Source organism: Cervus elaphus, chromosome 11 (assembly GCF_910594005.1).
Source record: "Cervus elaphus chromosome 11, mCerEla1.1, whole genome shotgun sequence".
NCBI lineage: Eukaryota > Metazoa > Chordata > Mammalia > Artiodactyla > Cervidae > Cervus > Cervus elaphus.
In genome coordinates, this window is record NC_057825.1 from 31,574,937 (window position 1) to 31,589,504 (window position 14,568).

The 14,568-nt window shown below is 51.5% G+C and overlaps 1 protein-coding gene across 1 annotated transcript in view; it reads right to left on the bottom strand.

Annotated features, from left to right (window-relative positions):
- Positions 1–14,568, bottom strand: part of ADCY3 (adenylate cyclase 3) — an 82,600-nt gene that overhangs the window by 669 nt on the left and 67,363 nt on the right. Inside the window, exons 9-21 of the mRNA XM_043917321.1 lie at positions 13,649–13,777; positions 11,878–12,020; positions 11,601–11,762; positions 10,223–10,310; positions 9,283–9,399; positions 6,783–7,042; positions 6,448–6,513; positions 4,926–5,007; positions 3,832–3,990; positions 3,190–3,336; positions 2,507–2,626; positions 864–987; positions 110–234 (exon numbers count right to left, since the gene is read on the bottom strand). Coding sequence (XP_043773256.1) covers positions 110–234; positions 864–987; positions 2,507–2,626; positions 3,190–3,336; positions 3,832–3,990; positions 4,926–5,007; positions 6,448–6,513; positions 6,783–7,042; positions 9,283–9,399; positions 10,223–10,310; positions 11,601–11,762; positions 11,878–12,020; positions 13,649–13,777 — 1,722 coding nt within the window. The remainder of the gene's footprint in view (positions 1–109; positions 235–863; positions 988–2,506; positions 2,627–3,189; positions 3,337–3,831; positions 3,991–4,925; positions 5,008–6,447; positions 6,514–6,782; positions 7,043–9,282; positions 9,400–10,222; positions 10,311–11,600; positions 11,763–11,877; positions 12,021–13,648; positions 13,778–14,568) is intronic.

Sequence of the window (14,568 nt, forward strand, 5' to 3'; positions counted from 1 at the left end):
CTCTTGGTCTTGACTGCAACACTACCCGCTTAATATTGTGGGCCCACAGAACAGAGGCCGCAGTGCCCAGCAACACATGCCCTGTTCTGATTCTGTTCCCTGGACTTACCTGGATGTTGCCCATGACCCCTGTGGACTCCATCCTGCTGGCCACGTTGACTGTGTTGCCCCAGATGTCGTAGTGTGGCTTCCGGGCTCCAATGACCCCAGCCAGGACCCCTCCTTTGTTCATTCCTGGAGTGGGGTGGGGCACAGAACTGAGCTCAGCCCAAGCTGAGCTCGCACAAGCCACCAGCTCCTCTCAAGAATTTCCGCCTGACTCCAGCCACAAAGCTCCTGGTTATATAACCCGATCTCATCAAGCCTGACTCTTGAGCTCCCAGAGGACAGAAATCAAGTCTTCTCATCCTCACTGTGCTCAGCAGACGTCAGCCACCCTGCTGTGCTAAGTAATTTAGTGCAGAAGTTGCCAGTTTCTCTTGCCACCCACCTGGTACTTCAGGTCTCCTGTGACCTTGCCCAGGATTGAGAACCCCCCTCCCCAGAAGTGTGTGATGGATGACGTTAATCCTAATGGGCTGGACTGAAGTGACAGAAGATTCCCTGGAAAGGGAGACAAACTCAAGCCCCAGCCAGATTCAGAAGGGAGGCCATCGTAAACAGCATGGGACAGGAATGACTGAGCATCACATTTTTGGTTTGATCACTGACCTAAAGACCCTTAAGGTCCCTTCAGCTTGAGAAGTGTGACCCTCCCCACCCAAAGTGCATCAGGTCTTTCCAAGACCCCTCCCCTGATTTGCAGAGCCCCCTGCTTGGGGAGAAGGGCACACAGCAGGAGACGGCACGCTGAGAGGCCTTACCAATGCGCAGCATGAAGTTGTTGAAGGACTGGTTGTTGATGTTGGTGAGCGTGTCCTTCATGGCCAGCGCAAAATCGGCCAGATCTGCCAGGTGCTGCCAGCGCTCCTTGTCTGACTTCTCCTCCTGTGCCAGAGAGTGGCTGTGAGCGCCAGGGCCAGCTGGGTGCCTTTAGCTAGCTTATAAACACTGTCCTAGACATGTCTTTTTAAGCTCATCCATAAAATGGAGATGGCTGTTGGTAAAAAGTCTACAGATAACAAATGCAGAGAAGGGAACCTTCCTACACTGTTGGTAGGAATGTAAATTGGTACAGCCACCATGGAGAACTGTACGGAGATGCCTCAAAAAAGTTACCATATGATCCTGCAGTCCAGGGTATATATCTGGAGAAAACTTTAATTTTAATGATATATGCACCCCAGTGTTCATTACAGCACTATTTACAACAGCCAAGTAGTCATGTATGGATGTGAGAATTGACCTATAAAAGAAAGCTGAGTGCTGAAGAATTGATGCTTTTGAATGGTGGTGTTGGAAAAGACTTGAGAGTCCCTTGAACAGCAAGGAGATCCAACCAGTCCATCCTAAAGGAAATCAGTCCTAAATATTTCCTAAAGGAAATATTCATTGGAAGGACTGATGCTGAAGCTCCGGTACTTTGGCCACCTGATGCAAAGAACTGACTCACTGGAAAAGACCCTGATGCTGGGAAAGATTGCAGGTGGGAGAAGGGGATGACAGAGGATGAGATGGTTGGATGGCATCACCGACTCAATGGACATGAGTTTGAGTAAGCTCCAGGAGTTGGTGATGGACAGGGAGGCCTGGCGTGCTGCAGTCATGGGGTCTCAAAGAGTAGGACACAACTGAGTGAACTGAACTGAAGATGTGGAAACAAATGTCCAATGACAGATGAATGAATAAAGATGTGGCACATGTATACAGTGAAATACTGCTCAGCCATGAAGAAAGAAAATGCCATTTACAGCAACATGAATGGACCTAGAGGTTATCACACTAGGTCCAAAAGACAAATACCATATATCACTTTTATGTGGAATCTAAAATATTACACAAGTGAACTTATCTGTGAGACAGAAGCAGACTCAGAGAACAGACTTGTTGCTAAGTAGGGTGGGGGAGGGCTGGTTAGGAGTTTGGGATTAGCAGATGCAAACTATTATACAGAGACTGGATAAACAACAAGGTCCTACTGTATAGCACAGGGAACTATTCAATATCCTGTAATAAACCATAATGGAAAAGAAAATGAAGAATGTGAATATATAACAATCATTTTGCTGTATGGCAGAAATGAACACAAGACTGTAAATCAACTCTATATATTTCAACAAACCAGAGAGCATGGCCACAATTACACAAACCATCTTGTGCCCAGCCTAAGCTGTGGAACAGTAGTGCAGGAGGAGGGTCATGTGTGTTCCCCTCTCTGCTCATTAAATTCAGTAAACCTGTGTTTATATTTGTACCGCATGGTGCTAGTTGGTGTGTGTCTTAGGGGATGCCTTCACACAACAACAGTACTTAATGGCAGCTATTTTTATTAGACCGTTTCCCACCAATGACGTGTGGGCTACCTCTCTCTTGCCCCATCCACCTCTAGCTACTGCTGGTTAGCTACCTTGTTGGAGCTGGTAAAGCCATTGGTGTTGACATCTGGGGTGACTCCTGAAGCTGCCATGTAGGTGCTACCAATGGTCTTGATCTTGGTGATGACCCGGAACTTGGGATTGTCCAGAAGCTGAGGCCAGTGTTAAGAGAGAATTATCAGCAGTCAAGGGAGATGAATGAGCCAACTAAATGACAGATCTGCCCATTTTTTTTTTTTTTACAACAAACCCATGAAACATCTAAGAGATGTTTTCCTATAAAAGCTTCATTTAGCCAACATCTGCCATGTTATCCTGGGCCAATGTCCTGATTTTCTGAGCCTCAGTTTCTACCACATTAACACAGGGATAAAAGGGCCAGTCTTGAAGTGTTGAGCATGTATGTAAAAGCATTTCTCCTGGTACACAAGTTATTAATACCTGATAAGTGTTTGCTGAATCTGAATTTGAGGATAAGAGGAACCTGAAGGGCCTCAGAATCTTGTTTTGGCCAGACCTCATCCTATGAGCTTATAGGTGATTTCCCAGGCTCCCACCTGGGGCCCAACATTTCCAGACAACTGCAGAAGGCCATGCATTTTGAGGAGGAGTTTTTATGGGAAAACAGCAGCCAAAGTAACTCCCAAACTGCTTGGGCTGCAATCTGGAAGGGCTGGCTTTGTGGCAGGGTGCGGGGGCCAGGATAGTCACTCACAGAGTCAAAATCTGAGATGATCTCATTGAGGAAGCGCAGACATTCAATGCCGCCATTATTGATGCTCTCCTCTGTGTAGAAGTCAGCAAAATTGGGCAGGGAGGCAAACATAACTCCAATCTCATCATAAGACTGGCTGTACAGTTCCTAAAGAGAGGCAGGGCCAAAACACTCAAAGACAGTCAAAGTGAATGATGTGCTACAGAAATGAATGTCCTTCATACCCATGACATGTGCACTCAGCTTTTTGGACACACGTCTCCCAGACTATCCTGACTGAATTATTAGAAAGTAGCTCATTGCAACTTTGGAAACCAAAAAAGAGCTTTGCTAGTTCCTGCCAACAGCCCCAGCTCTAGGAAAGAGGGCAGTGGCAAGCTGGGAAGTGAGGCATGAGAACCACTCAGACAATCACAGTCGACAGAAAGGTGGGCTCCGCCAAGGCCTCATCTTCTGAAATGAGCCTCACAGAAATTATGGCTTGTGGAAACAATGTCTACAGTGGTGCTTTTCACCAAGAGATTCGCTTCTAATACTGTGGTGCTGTGTAGGTCCAGCCCTACCTGGGTCCCCAGGCCATGTCACGAGAGGGCAGAAAGCCAGAAGACAGCCCCATGGCTCCAGTATGGGGCCACGCCTCACCTCATCTCTCTTCTTGGACCCCAGGAAATGGCGTGCCACGTGCTCAGGCAGCATGTTGGTGACCAAGGCTTCATTCCAGCGTCGCATCTCATAGACACGTTCCTTCTGGTCATGGACCTCAATCTTCCACAAGAACAGTGTCCGTGCCAGCTTTTCCACCTATGGACAGACACAGGCGAGGTGTGTGCCCTAAGCTGGCCATTTGAGGGAGTTCTCGGGTTGCCCAGTGGTTAGGACCAGGTGCTTTCACTGCTGTGAGCCTTGGTTCAGTCCCTGGTTGGGGAACTAAGATCCCATAAAGTGCATCCAAAAAAAAAAAAAGTTGCAAAATGGGAACTTGAGAGGTTCCAACATGGAAAAACTGAAAGGAAGATGGAGATGGCTGGATAGCTGGGGAAATGAGCCCCAGAAAGACTCATCTCATCAAAAAAGGCCACACCCTACAGCTGGGGTGAGGATCCCAGCTTCTGGTCACAGGAGAATGTGAGGAGGCCTCCTGGGACCCCATTTTAGCTACAGATCAGCCTTGTCGGTGGTGGCAGCAGTGGGGATCTCTTAGCACAGAGAAGAGAAGTCCCCATTTCCAGCAGGCTCCAGTCGCCAACAAGTGGCTGGAGGTGGCTGCAGTTCTCTTGACAAGCCACTGGGTGGCTCCTGAGCTAATATGAAAGTAAGTCCCTTGTGTGGGTACTTCCCCTCCCTCTTCCTCTTTTTCCTTTTAACCAAACAAAAATTTCACCAGCTTCTTTCCCTTTCTGGCTCTGTAGTCAGTGTGTTAGTGACCCCCAGAGCCAAGATGAGTGGAGATCCATGAGCCCCTGGCCTAGGAAATTAGAGATTTTATCCAGGCTTTGTGCCTCACCCCCAGGCTTCCATCAGCAGGTCAGAGCAAGAGGTAAGAACTGTTTTTCTGGTATTAATACTCGTGAGGAAGAGACCAGAAAATGGCAGAGGTGGTGGCCTGACCAGGGTCACATGCCATGTGGGGTAAGGAAAACGGCATTCCCCAGGAGCTTGGGTTCTTAGATCCAGGGGCTGCTTCTCAGGAGGCCCTGAGAAGTCCGCGCGGAAGGGGCAAATGTGCAGGCACTCACATGGCGGGAGAAGTAGTAAAAGCTCAGCATCATGACGAAGATCATCACTGTCATCGAGTACTTAGACGGCACCAGGGGCAGCCTGTGGGGCCCAGAGAATTCAGTTAAAAGTGCGCCATGCTGCCCTCTGCTGACAAGGGAGTTTTTATCCCCTCTAACGTGGCTATGCTGTTTCCTATCACCCCAGAAACCTTTCTCAGCAGCTTAAGCACCTTCATATAAAGTCCAGATGCCCACTGGGCAGTAAAAATTTCTGAAATCACTGGGTTTTTGTCTTAACTGCCAGCCAACTCCTGGCCAGTCCTGGCTGCACTTGGAATCCACGGTCAGGCCTTCAAAGCTGCTCCCTAGATGTTTATTAAACACCAGATCACCTGAGTGATCACAGCAGTAGCTGCAACCATGTAGGAATCTGGAGAAGGGAGAGACTAACATCTCGGTGATGGGATGAGGGCACAGTTGCACCATGCTTTTCTATAACTGTCAGCCATATTTTTGTGTGGAGCTGAGTTGGTATTATATGCATATACCACAATGTACATATCCACTTAGTCTTAATTTCATTGGGGTTCTCCTTTGTTTTGGATGTTTGTACATGTGTGGCTATTATGAACAGTGCAACTATGGACATTCTAGTACATACATCTGGGGACAAATAACATGTACATTAATTTCTCTAACGTGGATACATAGCAGTGTAGTTACTGAGTCATAGGTCTATTTTCACCTTTACTAATTAACTCCAAATTGTTTTCTTAAACGGTTGTACCATTTATACTTCCACCAGGGATGTATGGGTTACCATAATCCATGATGTTATCAGACTTCTTAATTTTTGCCAAACTGGTTGGTGTGTGACAGTCTTTCCTGGTGGTCTTAATTTGTATGACCCTGATTACTTGAATGCCCTTAATCTATTAGTGCCTATTTAGACTTCCTTTGTGAAAGGCCTATTCAAGTCTTCTATCTATCTTCTGTTAGGTAATCTTTTTTCTTTTCTTTTTTTTTTTTTTAACCTACTTAAAAGTCTAGTCAAGTCACTACATTGTAACATTCTAAAACTTCAAAGCTAAGACGGGATCTTGAAGAATTCTACTGATAACCTCTTCAAGAGATGACACAGACTCAGGAAAACTGGCCTGCTGAGGCCCCACAGAGAACTAATGTGGTGGGGAAAGAATCCAGGTGTTCTAGTATGAATGCCACAGGGCTCCTTCCTCCTCAGGCTTCTGAGGTCTGTTCCGCAGCTGTCATCCATGAGGCTGCTCCTTTTCTCTCCACCTCTCCAGCCTGCTCTCTATTCCACCCTCTAGACCGCTCTGCATTCCCTTCACCTCAGGAAAGGCCAGCGTGGCCAGATAAGCACTAAAGTCTGCTCCAGCCTCCCACAGAAACATGCTGACTTTTCAAGCTTGAACATCCCATACAGTGTGCCTCTGGAAGGATGAGACCCTGTTGTATTTTGTCTCCTGAAGAAAGGGACCGGAAACGCAGGGCAGGACAGGAAAGTAGACACCCTTACCTGTCAGTGCCATTGAGCCCCGAGCTGGAAAACACCTGCATCTTCTCTAAGGCCACCATCGGAAAGCTGTCAGGACAGATAACAGCACATACTTGGACCCAGCCAAACACTGAGGTGACCTGGGCCTTTCAGTCCTCAAAAAGGGACAGGATCTGTCCTGGGATCACAGCCAACCAGGCTGTGAGAAGCCACAAACCCTGATTCCCATACAAGCCTTTGATGAGCCCTAGAGACAGATGGCCAGCTCACTGCAGGCCCGTGACCTTGAATCAGGGACTGGGGAGGCGGGTGGGAGGAAGGAGACCATGCGGATCTCCAAACAGGCTTCATCTTACTCGTGTTGCTGGAAGCGTTTGCGGTCGTAGTCGTCAAAGATGGGGCACCAGGCGTAGATGTTGATGACAGCCACGGCACCCGCAATGAGCAGCATGAGTGTGAGCTTGACCATGTGGCTGACCTGCACCAGCATGATGGTGGCGATGAGGGACAGCACGGCCACATAGTTGTAATACTTGGGGTTCTCCACGCAGCCATCTTCCACCTGCATCTCTGCGGTGCCGTTGGTGGGTCCTGTGTAGTACTGGAGACAGCTGAGCTGGAGGCCAGGCCCATGAGTGGATGGGGAGAGCATGGGATGCAAGGGGACAGCAGACACTGGTAAGAAAAGGCTGGGCCGTGGCAGCTGCCACGTCCATGGCTCCCTCAGAAACCCCGAGCAAGAAGGGAAAGTTTACCAGGGGACAGTAATGCGCAAGTCAGTAATTCCTGCTAAGAGCTTTCCCATCATCTCTGATGATGATCATGGAAATTTTCTTGTGTATTCTGAGTACTGTTACCATCATGTAAGGGGCTTCCCAGGTGGCTCTAGTGGTAACCTGCCTGCCAATGCAGGTTAGACATGAGAGATGCGGGTTCGATTCAGGAAGATCCCCTGGAGAAGGGAAGGGCAATCCACTCCAGCATTCTTGCCTGGAGAATCCCATGGACAAGAGGAGCCTGGAGGGCTATAGTCCATGGGGTCGTACAGAGTCAGAGACGACTGAAGCGACCTAGTACAAACCACACACACGATCATATAAAACAGACAGGCCACCCTTGGCCAAAGGAGCAAAATTAGCAGGTGGTAAAGCCAGACTAGGAATCTGGGGTTTAGGTTTTAAGCCCAAGATGCTCTTGCCCACATTGCACTATTGCCCCAGAGGAGTTCTGGGTCAGCCAGTCAGCCCCCTCACAGTTCACTGTGAGGGCAGCCAGTCCCCGCTCAGAATCCTTTCTGGAGTCTGGTTGCCAGTCCCGCTGCTGGGCAATGTGGTCAATGGAAAGTGCATCCATAGACCGAATCAGACCTACTTTTCTTCACTTTCACCCCCTGGCCATTATCTGGCTTTGGGAAAGCCCTCAGCATGTGACTCTAGCATGGGGAAAGTCTTACACTTAGCCAGATTTTCACCCCTCCCCTGGTGATAGGACCTCCTGCTGTCCTGCAAGTGTCCACAACCCTGCTAGATAGCGGTCCCCAGACCCAGACATCAGGTTCCAGGGGTTCCTGACACGCAGGAGACCTGGGCCTTCTTGTCCCTGCACTGTGGGCACCAGCTACCTGTGGGCACGTCAGGGCTCTGAACCTCATTCCTGTTGAACTTGGATCGAATGGCCTAGGGCTTCTCACCTATATGCTGCTGAATAAGTCTCCATGCTGAGTTTTCTCCTGTGCTTCAGTGTTAAAGAGAACAACGCAAATAATGTTTTATTTTCAAAGTAGGACTCTTAAACTAAGAGGGTGCACCTAATGCTACCAACACTGGAGGGAGCTGTGAGGCCTGACAAGAGAACACCAGTGACAGCTCTAAGCGCCTAGTGCTCAGTAACTGGCTGGTGGCTTCCCACAGCTGTCCCTCTGCCCCTTCACGGAACCTGCAGGAACTGGGGAGAGCAGATCTCATGTGAGCTCAGTGGCTCAGTCATGTCCAACTCTTTGTGACCCAATGGACTGTAGCCCGCCAGGCTCGTCTGTCCATGGAGATTCTCCAGGCAAGAACACTGGAGTGGACTGCCATGGCCTCCTCCAGGGGATCTTCCCAGTCCAGGGATCGAACCCAGGTCTCCCGCATTGCAGGCAGATTCTTTACCATCTGAGCCACCAGGGAAGCCCCAACAGAGGAGTAAATCTGCCACCAGCCTCCTGGGCTCAGTGAGGCAGCCGCCTCCAGTGACCCACCTCTGGAAGGTCTGGCCTCGCTCAGATGGATGAAGGCCCAACAGGAGCACTCCTCTCGGGGAGCAGGTTTATCTCCCTTGTCCTGCTGGATGCCTGACACTAGCCTCACTAGGGGACACTTAAGACACGCAGAAAGCTTAGAGTACTGGGGTCCCTGAGCAGTGAGACACAGAGAAAGAAAACAAAGGATAGGGTTTAGAACTGCTTCCGTTCACTGTGTTACTAACTGGCTGTGTGACCTAAAACAACTGACTTAACCTCTCTGAGCATCATTTTTTCACACGAAACTACAGATGATACTGACCTCTTGGGATTATTATACGGATTAAATGAATCAACCTACATAAAGCCCCCAGCACAGGTCCTGGAGCTGGGCTCCTGAATTTGGGAAGAGCAAGGAGCTGGGGCAGGGAGAGAGGCAGTCTGGGAGGTACCCTGGGGAGATGACCCCGCTGGTCAGAATGATCAGTTAGGAACCCAAGTGCCACTCAAACCCGTGTCTAGCGGCCAGCGTGGATAGCTGGGGAGACAGGGTGGGCTGGCAACTGCTCAGGCAGGTCAATTCAGAACCCTCCTCTGAGAGCGGGCGTCCCTTCAGCAGGACAGCGGGGACTCACCATGTCCACCACGTTTGCCATGACCAGAATGAAGATGGCCAGCATGGCCCAGGTGTTCCTGGCCCAGCGTGTCCGGTCGATCCAAGTAGAGAAGGCCACGAGCTTCTTAGGAAAGGCCTACAAGCATGGAATTTCAAGGGCCTTGAGCCTTGACAGCTTTCTCCTCTGTAAACATGGCTGCTAACCACTCTGCTTGCTCCCACACTCCCCGGGAACCTGGGAAGCAGTGCTGTGCGTGTGCATCAACCAAAAGCCGACCGTGGCAGAACTGAGGAGGCACGTGGGTCCCAGCTCAGCCTGCCGGTGCTGCTGGAGGTGTGGGTGACGCACCGTGACCCAGATATCAGAGCCCTTCCCACAGCCACTCGGGGATCAGCCCGGAGCCTGTGGGTGGCCCTCCAGCAGTGGTCCACTCCTGCCCTCTGGGCGGTGAAGCCAGGTCAGGGGAGTTTTCAGGGCTGGCTGACTTTGCCTGGCTCCTCCTGCCTTCCCTGGGTCAGTGTACCTAAAACCCCCAAGTTTCTTGTGAGTTACCTGCCAGATTAAATTTCCTAAAATGCTGCTTTTCCCTTGTCATTCTGATCAAAACCTCTGCCTGGCACCCACTGCTTATAGGAGAAAGTCTTAATCCCTTGTGTCTGGCTTTGGGTCCTTTGCAATTGGAGCCAGTTCACCTTCCAGCCAGGCCTCTTCTGCTTTTCCACACAGGTTCCCATTTATCTTGATACAGGCTCTCTCACCCTTGCGTGCTCAAGGGCCTGGACCAAAGAGGATGCAGAGCCAATAGTGAAGGAGTCTGTCATAAATGAATGGATGGGTGCCTGAACCATCGCGACAGGAGTCATCTACCTGTCAGGACCTGACAGCTCCATCAGCACCCACGCTCACCAGGAGTGATACTTCCAGACAGCTCTGAGCCAGGAGGAGATGTGCTTCTTACCCGCGGAAAGATGGCAGCCAGCGAGCAGATCGTCAGGATCAGGAGCAGAGCCTCCCCAACCACAAAGGTCACATAGTTCGTCATGAGCCTGTAAGAGAGAGAACACGATGAGGAAGGGCCCGGGGCGGGGGGCGGGGGAAGGCACGGGGTGGGCAGGGGGCTTAGTGAGCTGGGTCAGGGGCCAGGAGAACAGAGGAAGGGAGACAGAGGGCAGACCCTCTAAGTGAGGCCAAGCCTGTACCCTAAAAGTTCCATGTGATTTCCCCTCCACGCAGCTGCATGCAGGGTCTGGGGAGAACGCAACCCTCCCCAGCTGTAACTGTTCTTTAGAGACATTTCCCAAAGAAGGGCAGACTTACAGATGCCCTGGGTAGAGCCCAGTAAAATCTGGGAAGGGATTCTTAGGAACAAGCCTTCTGCCATGTCACTATGATGGAAGGAGAGAGCATGGAACAGAGCAGCTTACGGCCAAGGGCTGCTGAACTGACAGTGTTCACTGCATCCCTAGACCTTAACCCTAGGTGCAAAGTAGACAGTAAATATTTGTGGAGTAAATGAATGAATTTGGTCCTCACAACAATTCTGAGTTAGCCAGATATTATTATCTTCAGATCATTAGCATCCTGATCTTTCACTTTACAAGTGAGCAAACGGATGCTCCAGGAGCCCTTAGTGATGTGCCCAAATAGAACAAATAGGAGATAAGCCACACCCAGAACCTAGGACTATGTGACAAGTCCAAGGCTCTTTTAAGTTCCCCAAACTGTAATCAGAACAGGGCTCCACACCTCTCCCGGTGGGGAATCCCTGAACTGGAGCGAACTGCTGATCAGCTATAGGGAGAAAGCAAGGGAGTGGGCAGTCATCCTTCGGTTCAGACTTCAGCAAGGATTGGGGCAAGGATTCCCCAACACCCTGCCTCGCCCTGGAGGACCTCTCATAGCTGTGAGAGGAGACAAGTCTACAACCAGAGCCTGAAATCTGTCTTTACTAAGATGAGCCAAGAAAGGGAGCCAGTGGGCCATGGTGATTGAGGTTGAAGAGCATCTCCAGCCCGTCTCCTTGTCCCAGCACCACTCAGGCCCACCCAGCCAGATGTCCATCCCCTGGACCCCTCCCTTCCTCAGCTTTCTCAGCTCTGATGTGAGCTCCGCTTTGACGCTAGTTCTATCCCAGGACCCAGGGGCAGAGAGAAGGAAGGGGGTGCAGGGCGCAGTCCCAGCATTCCCTGGGCTGCTCTGGGGGTGAGGCGTGAGGAACCGAGCCTGAGGCCCTGAGTCAGGCTCCACCTGAGACCCTCTCCCCTCTGGCCTCCAGCCTAGGTAGCTCGTCCCCTTCCGCCCTGCCGACTGTCGGGCCTGCCCTGCCCGCCCCTCACCAGGGGTCAATGAGGATCTCCACCGCGGCCGTGCAGAGCAGGACGACGCAGGAGCAACTGAAGGCAGCCCCGCTCTGCTTCTCCTTCTCCACCGAGTAGCGGGTTTCCATCTCGGGGTCCATGAACCGCATGGACAGGAGGAAGGTGTTTCTCTTCTTCACTCTGCAGTGCAAACAAGCCCCATGAGACACATTTAAGAAGACTAAACTTCCTGGGCCGCATGCCAGGGCCGCTCAAGGCTAAGACCAAGGGGCCGGGTGTCCACGGGGCCGCTTACACCTGGGCAGACTCCCGCTCCAGCAGCGCCTCGTTGAGCAGCTGGTTGAGCTCATGCTCGTCCTCAGAGGCGTCCACCACGCGATCAGCCAGGTCCTGAAGGCGCAGCCTCCGGCGAGGGTTGGGGAACGAGGGGTTGTCGGCCTGCAAGGCAGGGCAGCTGAGTTGGGGGGCAGGTGGGGTGGAGCGGGAAGAGATTGGGGAGACACACAGTGGTGTTGGGGGAAAGGAGAACAGAAGGGATCACAGAGCACCGCCCCGTGGCTCTCAAAACCATCTCCTGGGGAAAGTCTTCCCAGTGGTCTCACGTGGCTCCATCCTGCTTGGGTCTGAACCCAAAGCCGCAGGCCTTCCGGCTTTCCCTGAACTCTCCCAGGCCCCATGCCCCTAACAGGAGCTCTGCAGTGACCACCCACTAATGGTAGTGTGGGGAGCAGCCACCGGGCTCCTGAGCAGGAGACCTGGAGTCACAGATTGCTGGCAGTGTGGTGCCAGCCCCTTTTGCTATGAGGACAGCGGTGTCACACACCCGTATGCATCGGCATTCTCAGGGATGTAAAAGACCCCCAGCCCTCGGGCTAAAGGGAGCTCCTAAAAGAGCTCAGATCTGGCTCATCTGAGGGGAGGAAGATCTGAGGGGGAAAGCAATGCAGAGAAACCAACAATCTTACTGCTTGTGGGATGGTGGGGCTGGGGTGCCCCCTACCATTTTTATTCCTGGTCACAAAGGAAAAGCATCAGCTCCAGACCAGGACTACACGGCCGTCAGTCCAAACAACTGGGATGGGCTCGTTGGGGCTATCTAGATGGGTCCAAGAGTCTATCCGGAAGCCAGAACCAAGATGCCCCGGGCTGGAGCTCAGGCATGCCTCGGGTGGAGCCTGACCCCTATAATCCACACTCCTCCAGCCCCAATTTCTTCTCTGTAACACAACACAGATGCTCTTTTCCAGCACCAGGAACCTCCGTCCCTGAAGCATATCTGAGAGCAGTGCGACACTGGCTAATCGTGAGGACAGAAGAAATCACAGGCTGCTAATTAAGCCTCTGTGTCCTTCTTGTTAGTGAATTACACTGCATTGGTATTCCACTTTCTATCAAGAAAATCACAACAAGGAAGAGTTACTGAGCATCGTGGTGCTCAAGAAAACCCAGTTTTTCTTCAGCCCTGTCCACCCTCTTGTCCTCCAGCACCTGATCTACAGGCACAGGGCAGTAGAGACCAGCGGTGCGGCTGACCAGCTCACGGCAGCCTCTGCAGGGCCGAGACCCGTCTCAGCACTTGCCTCTGTCAGTGGATGTACTGAGGAAGCTCTTCAGTAATGGACGGATCCTGGACACTCTCCCAAAGTGGACCCTGATCTCAGGGGGACAGCGTGTTAATTCCTTTGGAAACCCTCCATCTGAGCACAGGACTTGCAGGGTTTGGACCTAGCTTGAGAGGTGGGCACAGCCCTGAAGGCCCACTTCCAAAACAGTCCAATCCTGGAGCAGTGTCCGCTGGTGTCCTCACTGCCCTCAGACCCACAGGGTTAGGGACATCAGAGCTGGACCAGGCCGTGGCAGTGGGCACGTCTTCTGACCTTAGCCACCCGATCCCCAGTAACTGAAGAGGGGCCAGTGAGACCAGGTTGGGGGGGGTGACCTGCCCCAGGTTACGCAGTTCCAAGGATGGAGCCCAGCTAGGGGCCAGGCCAGCCCTTCAGCTCAGAACTCTTCACCTTCTGCCTCCCCATCTCCGCCCACATCCCGGGGCTCAGTCCCACCCATACCTGGGCATCTTGCTCCTCCGGCTCCTCAGATATAGAGCCGCTGGTGTGAATGCTCCCGTTGGACTCCTTGGTCTCAATGAGGGCAGGGGAGCTGGGCTTTGAGGAAGGCGGTGCTCCGTTCAGCAGGGCCTGCAGCAGAAGGGAGGGGTCGTCAGGGGCCCCCAGGCACTGCCAGCCGCCCACTCTGGTCTACTCTCTGGTTTGGAATCTCCCCACCAGAGTTCAGAGGCCTCATAGCCTTAGAAATCTCACTATTCGTTTCCTCCTCCAGAACATCCATTTTAGAATGCTGTAATTTTCTAGTATTAAATTTCTAGTAATACAATTTCTAGTATTAAAATTTTTCCAAGCAGAGAAAGATCCTATTGTTCTAATTCTTATTTCTAAGTAACTGAGGGATATAGAGCTTCACAGGGATCATTTTTGGGGTAGAGAGCCCTGTCAAACGACTTCCAAACATCTGAATAAATTCCATAAACCAGTTTCCCCAGGGATTAGTACTTTTCCTTGACAGAATAAGTGAGATCCTCTACATAGGAACACAGTCCACTCATTCATTTACTGAGTATTTATTGAGTAGCTACTGTGTGACAGGAACTGTTGTAACTTCTGGGGACACAGACACAATGTCCTGACGCGGGAGCCCACCTTCTAGTGCGGACAGGCAGACAGCGGTGAAACAAAGAATAAATGATTACAGGAGGTCTGAGAGCAGGGCCTGGAGAGGCAGGGGAGGCAAGGGACGCAGCGGTTCCCGGGGAGGTGACTGTAAACGGAGGCTGGGGAGGAGTCACTGTGAGGATAACATTCCCGTAAACACGTGAAGGAGCACATTATGCAGCTCTCAGACAGGTTTTGGGGAGCAGGAAGCCTGGAGTGGACGTGCATCCGGAGTGGGTGTGCAGCCAGAGTGGGGCATG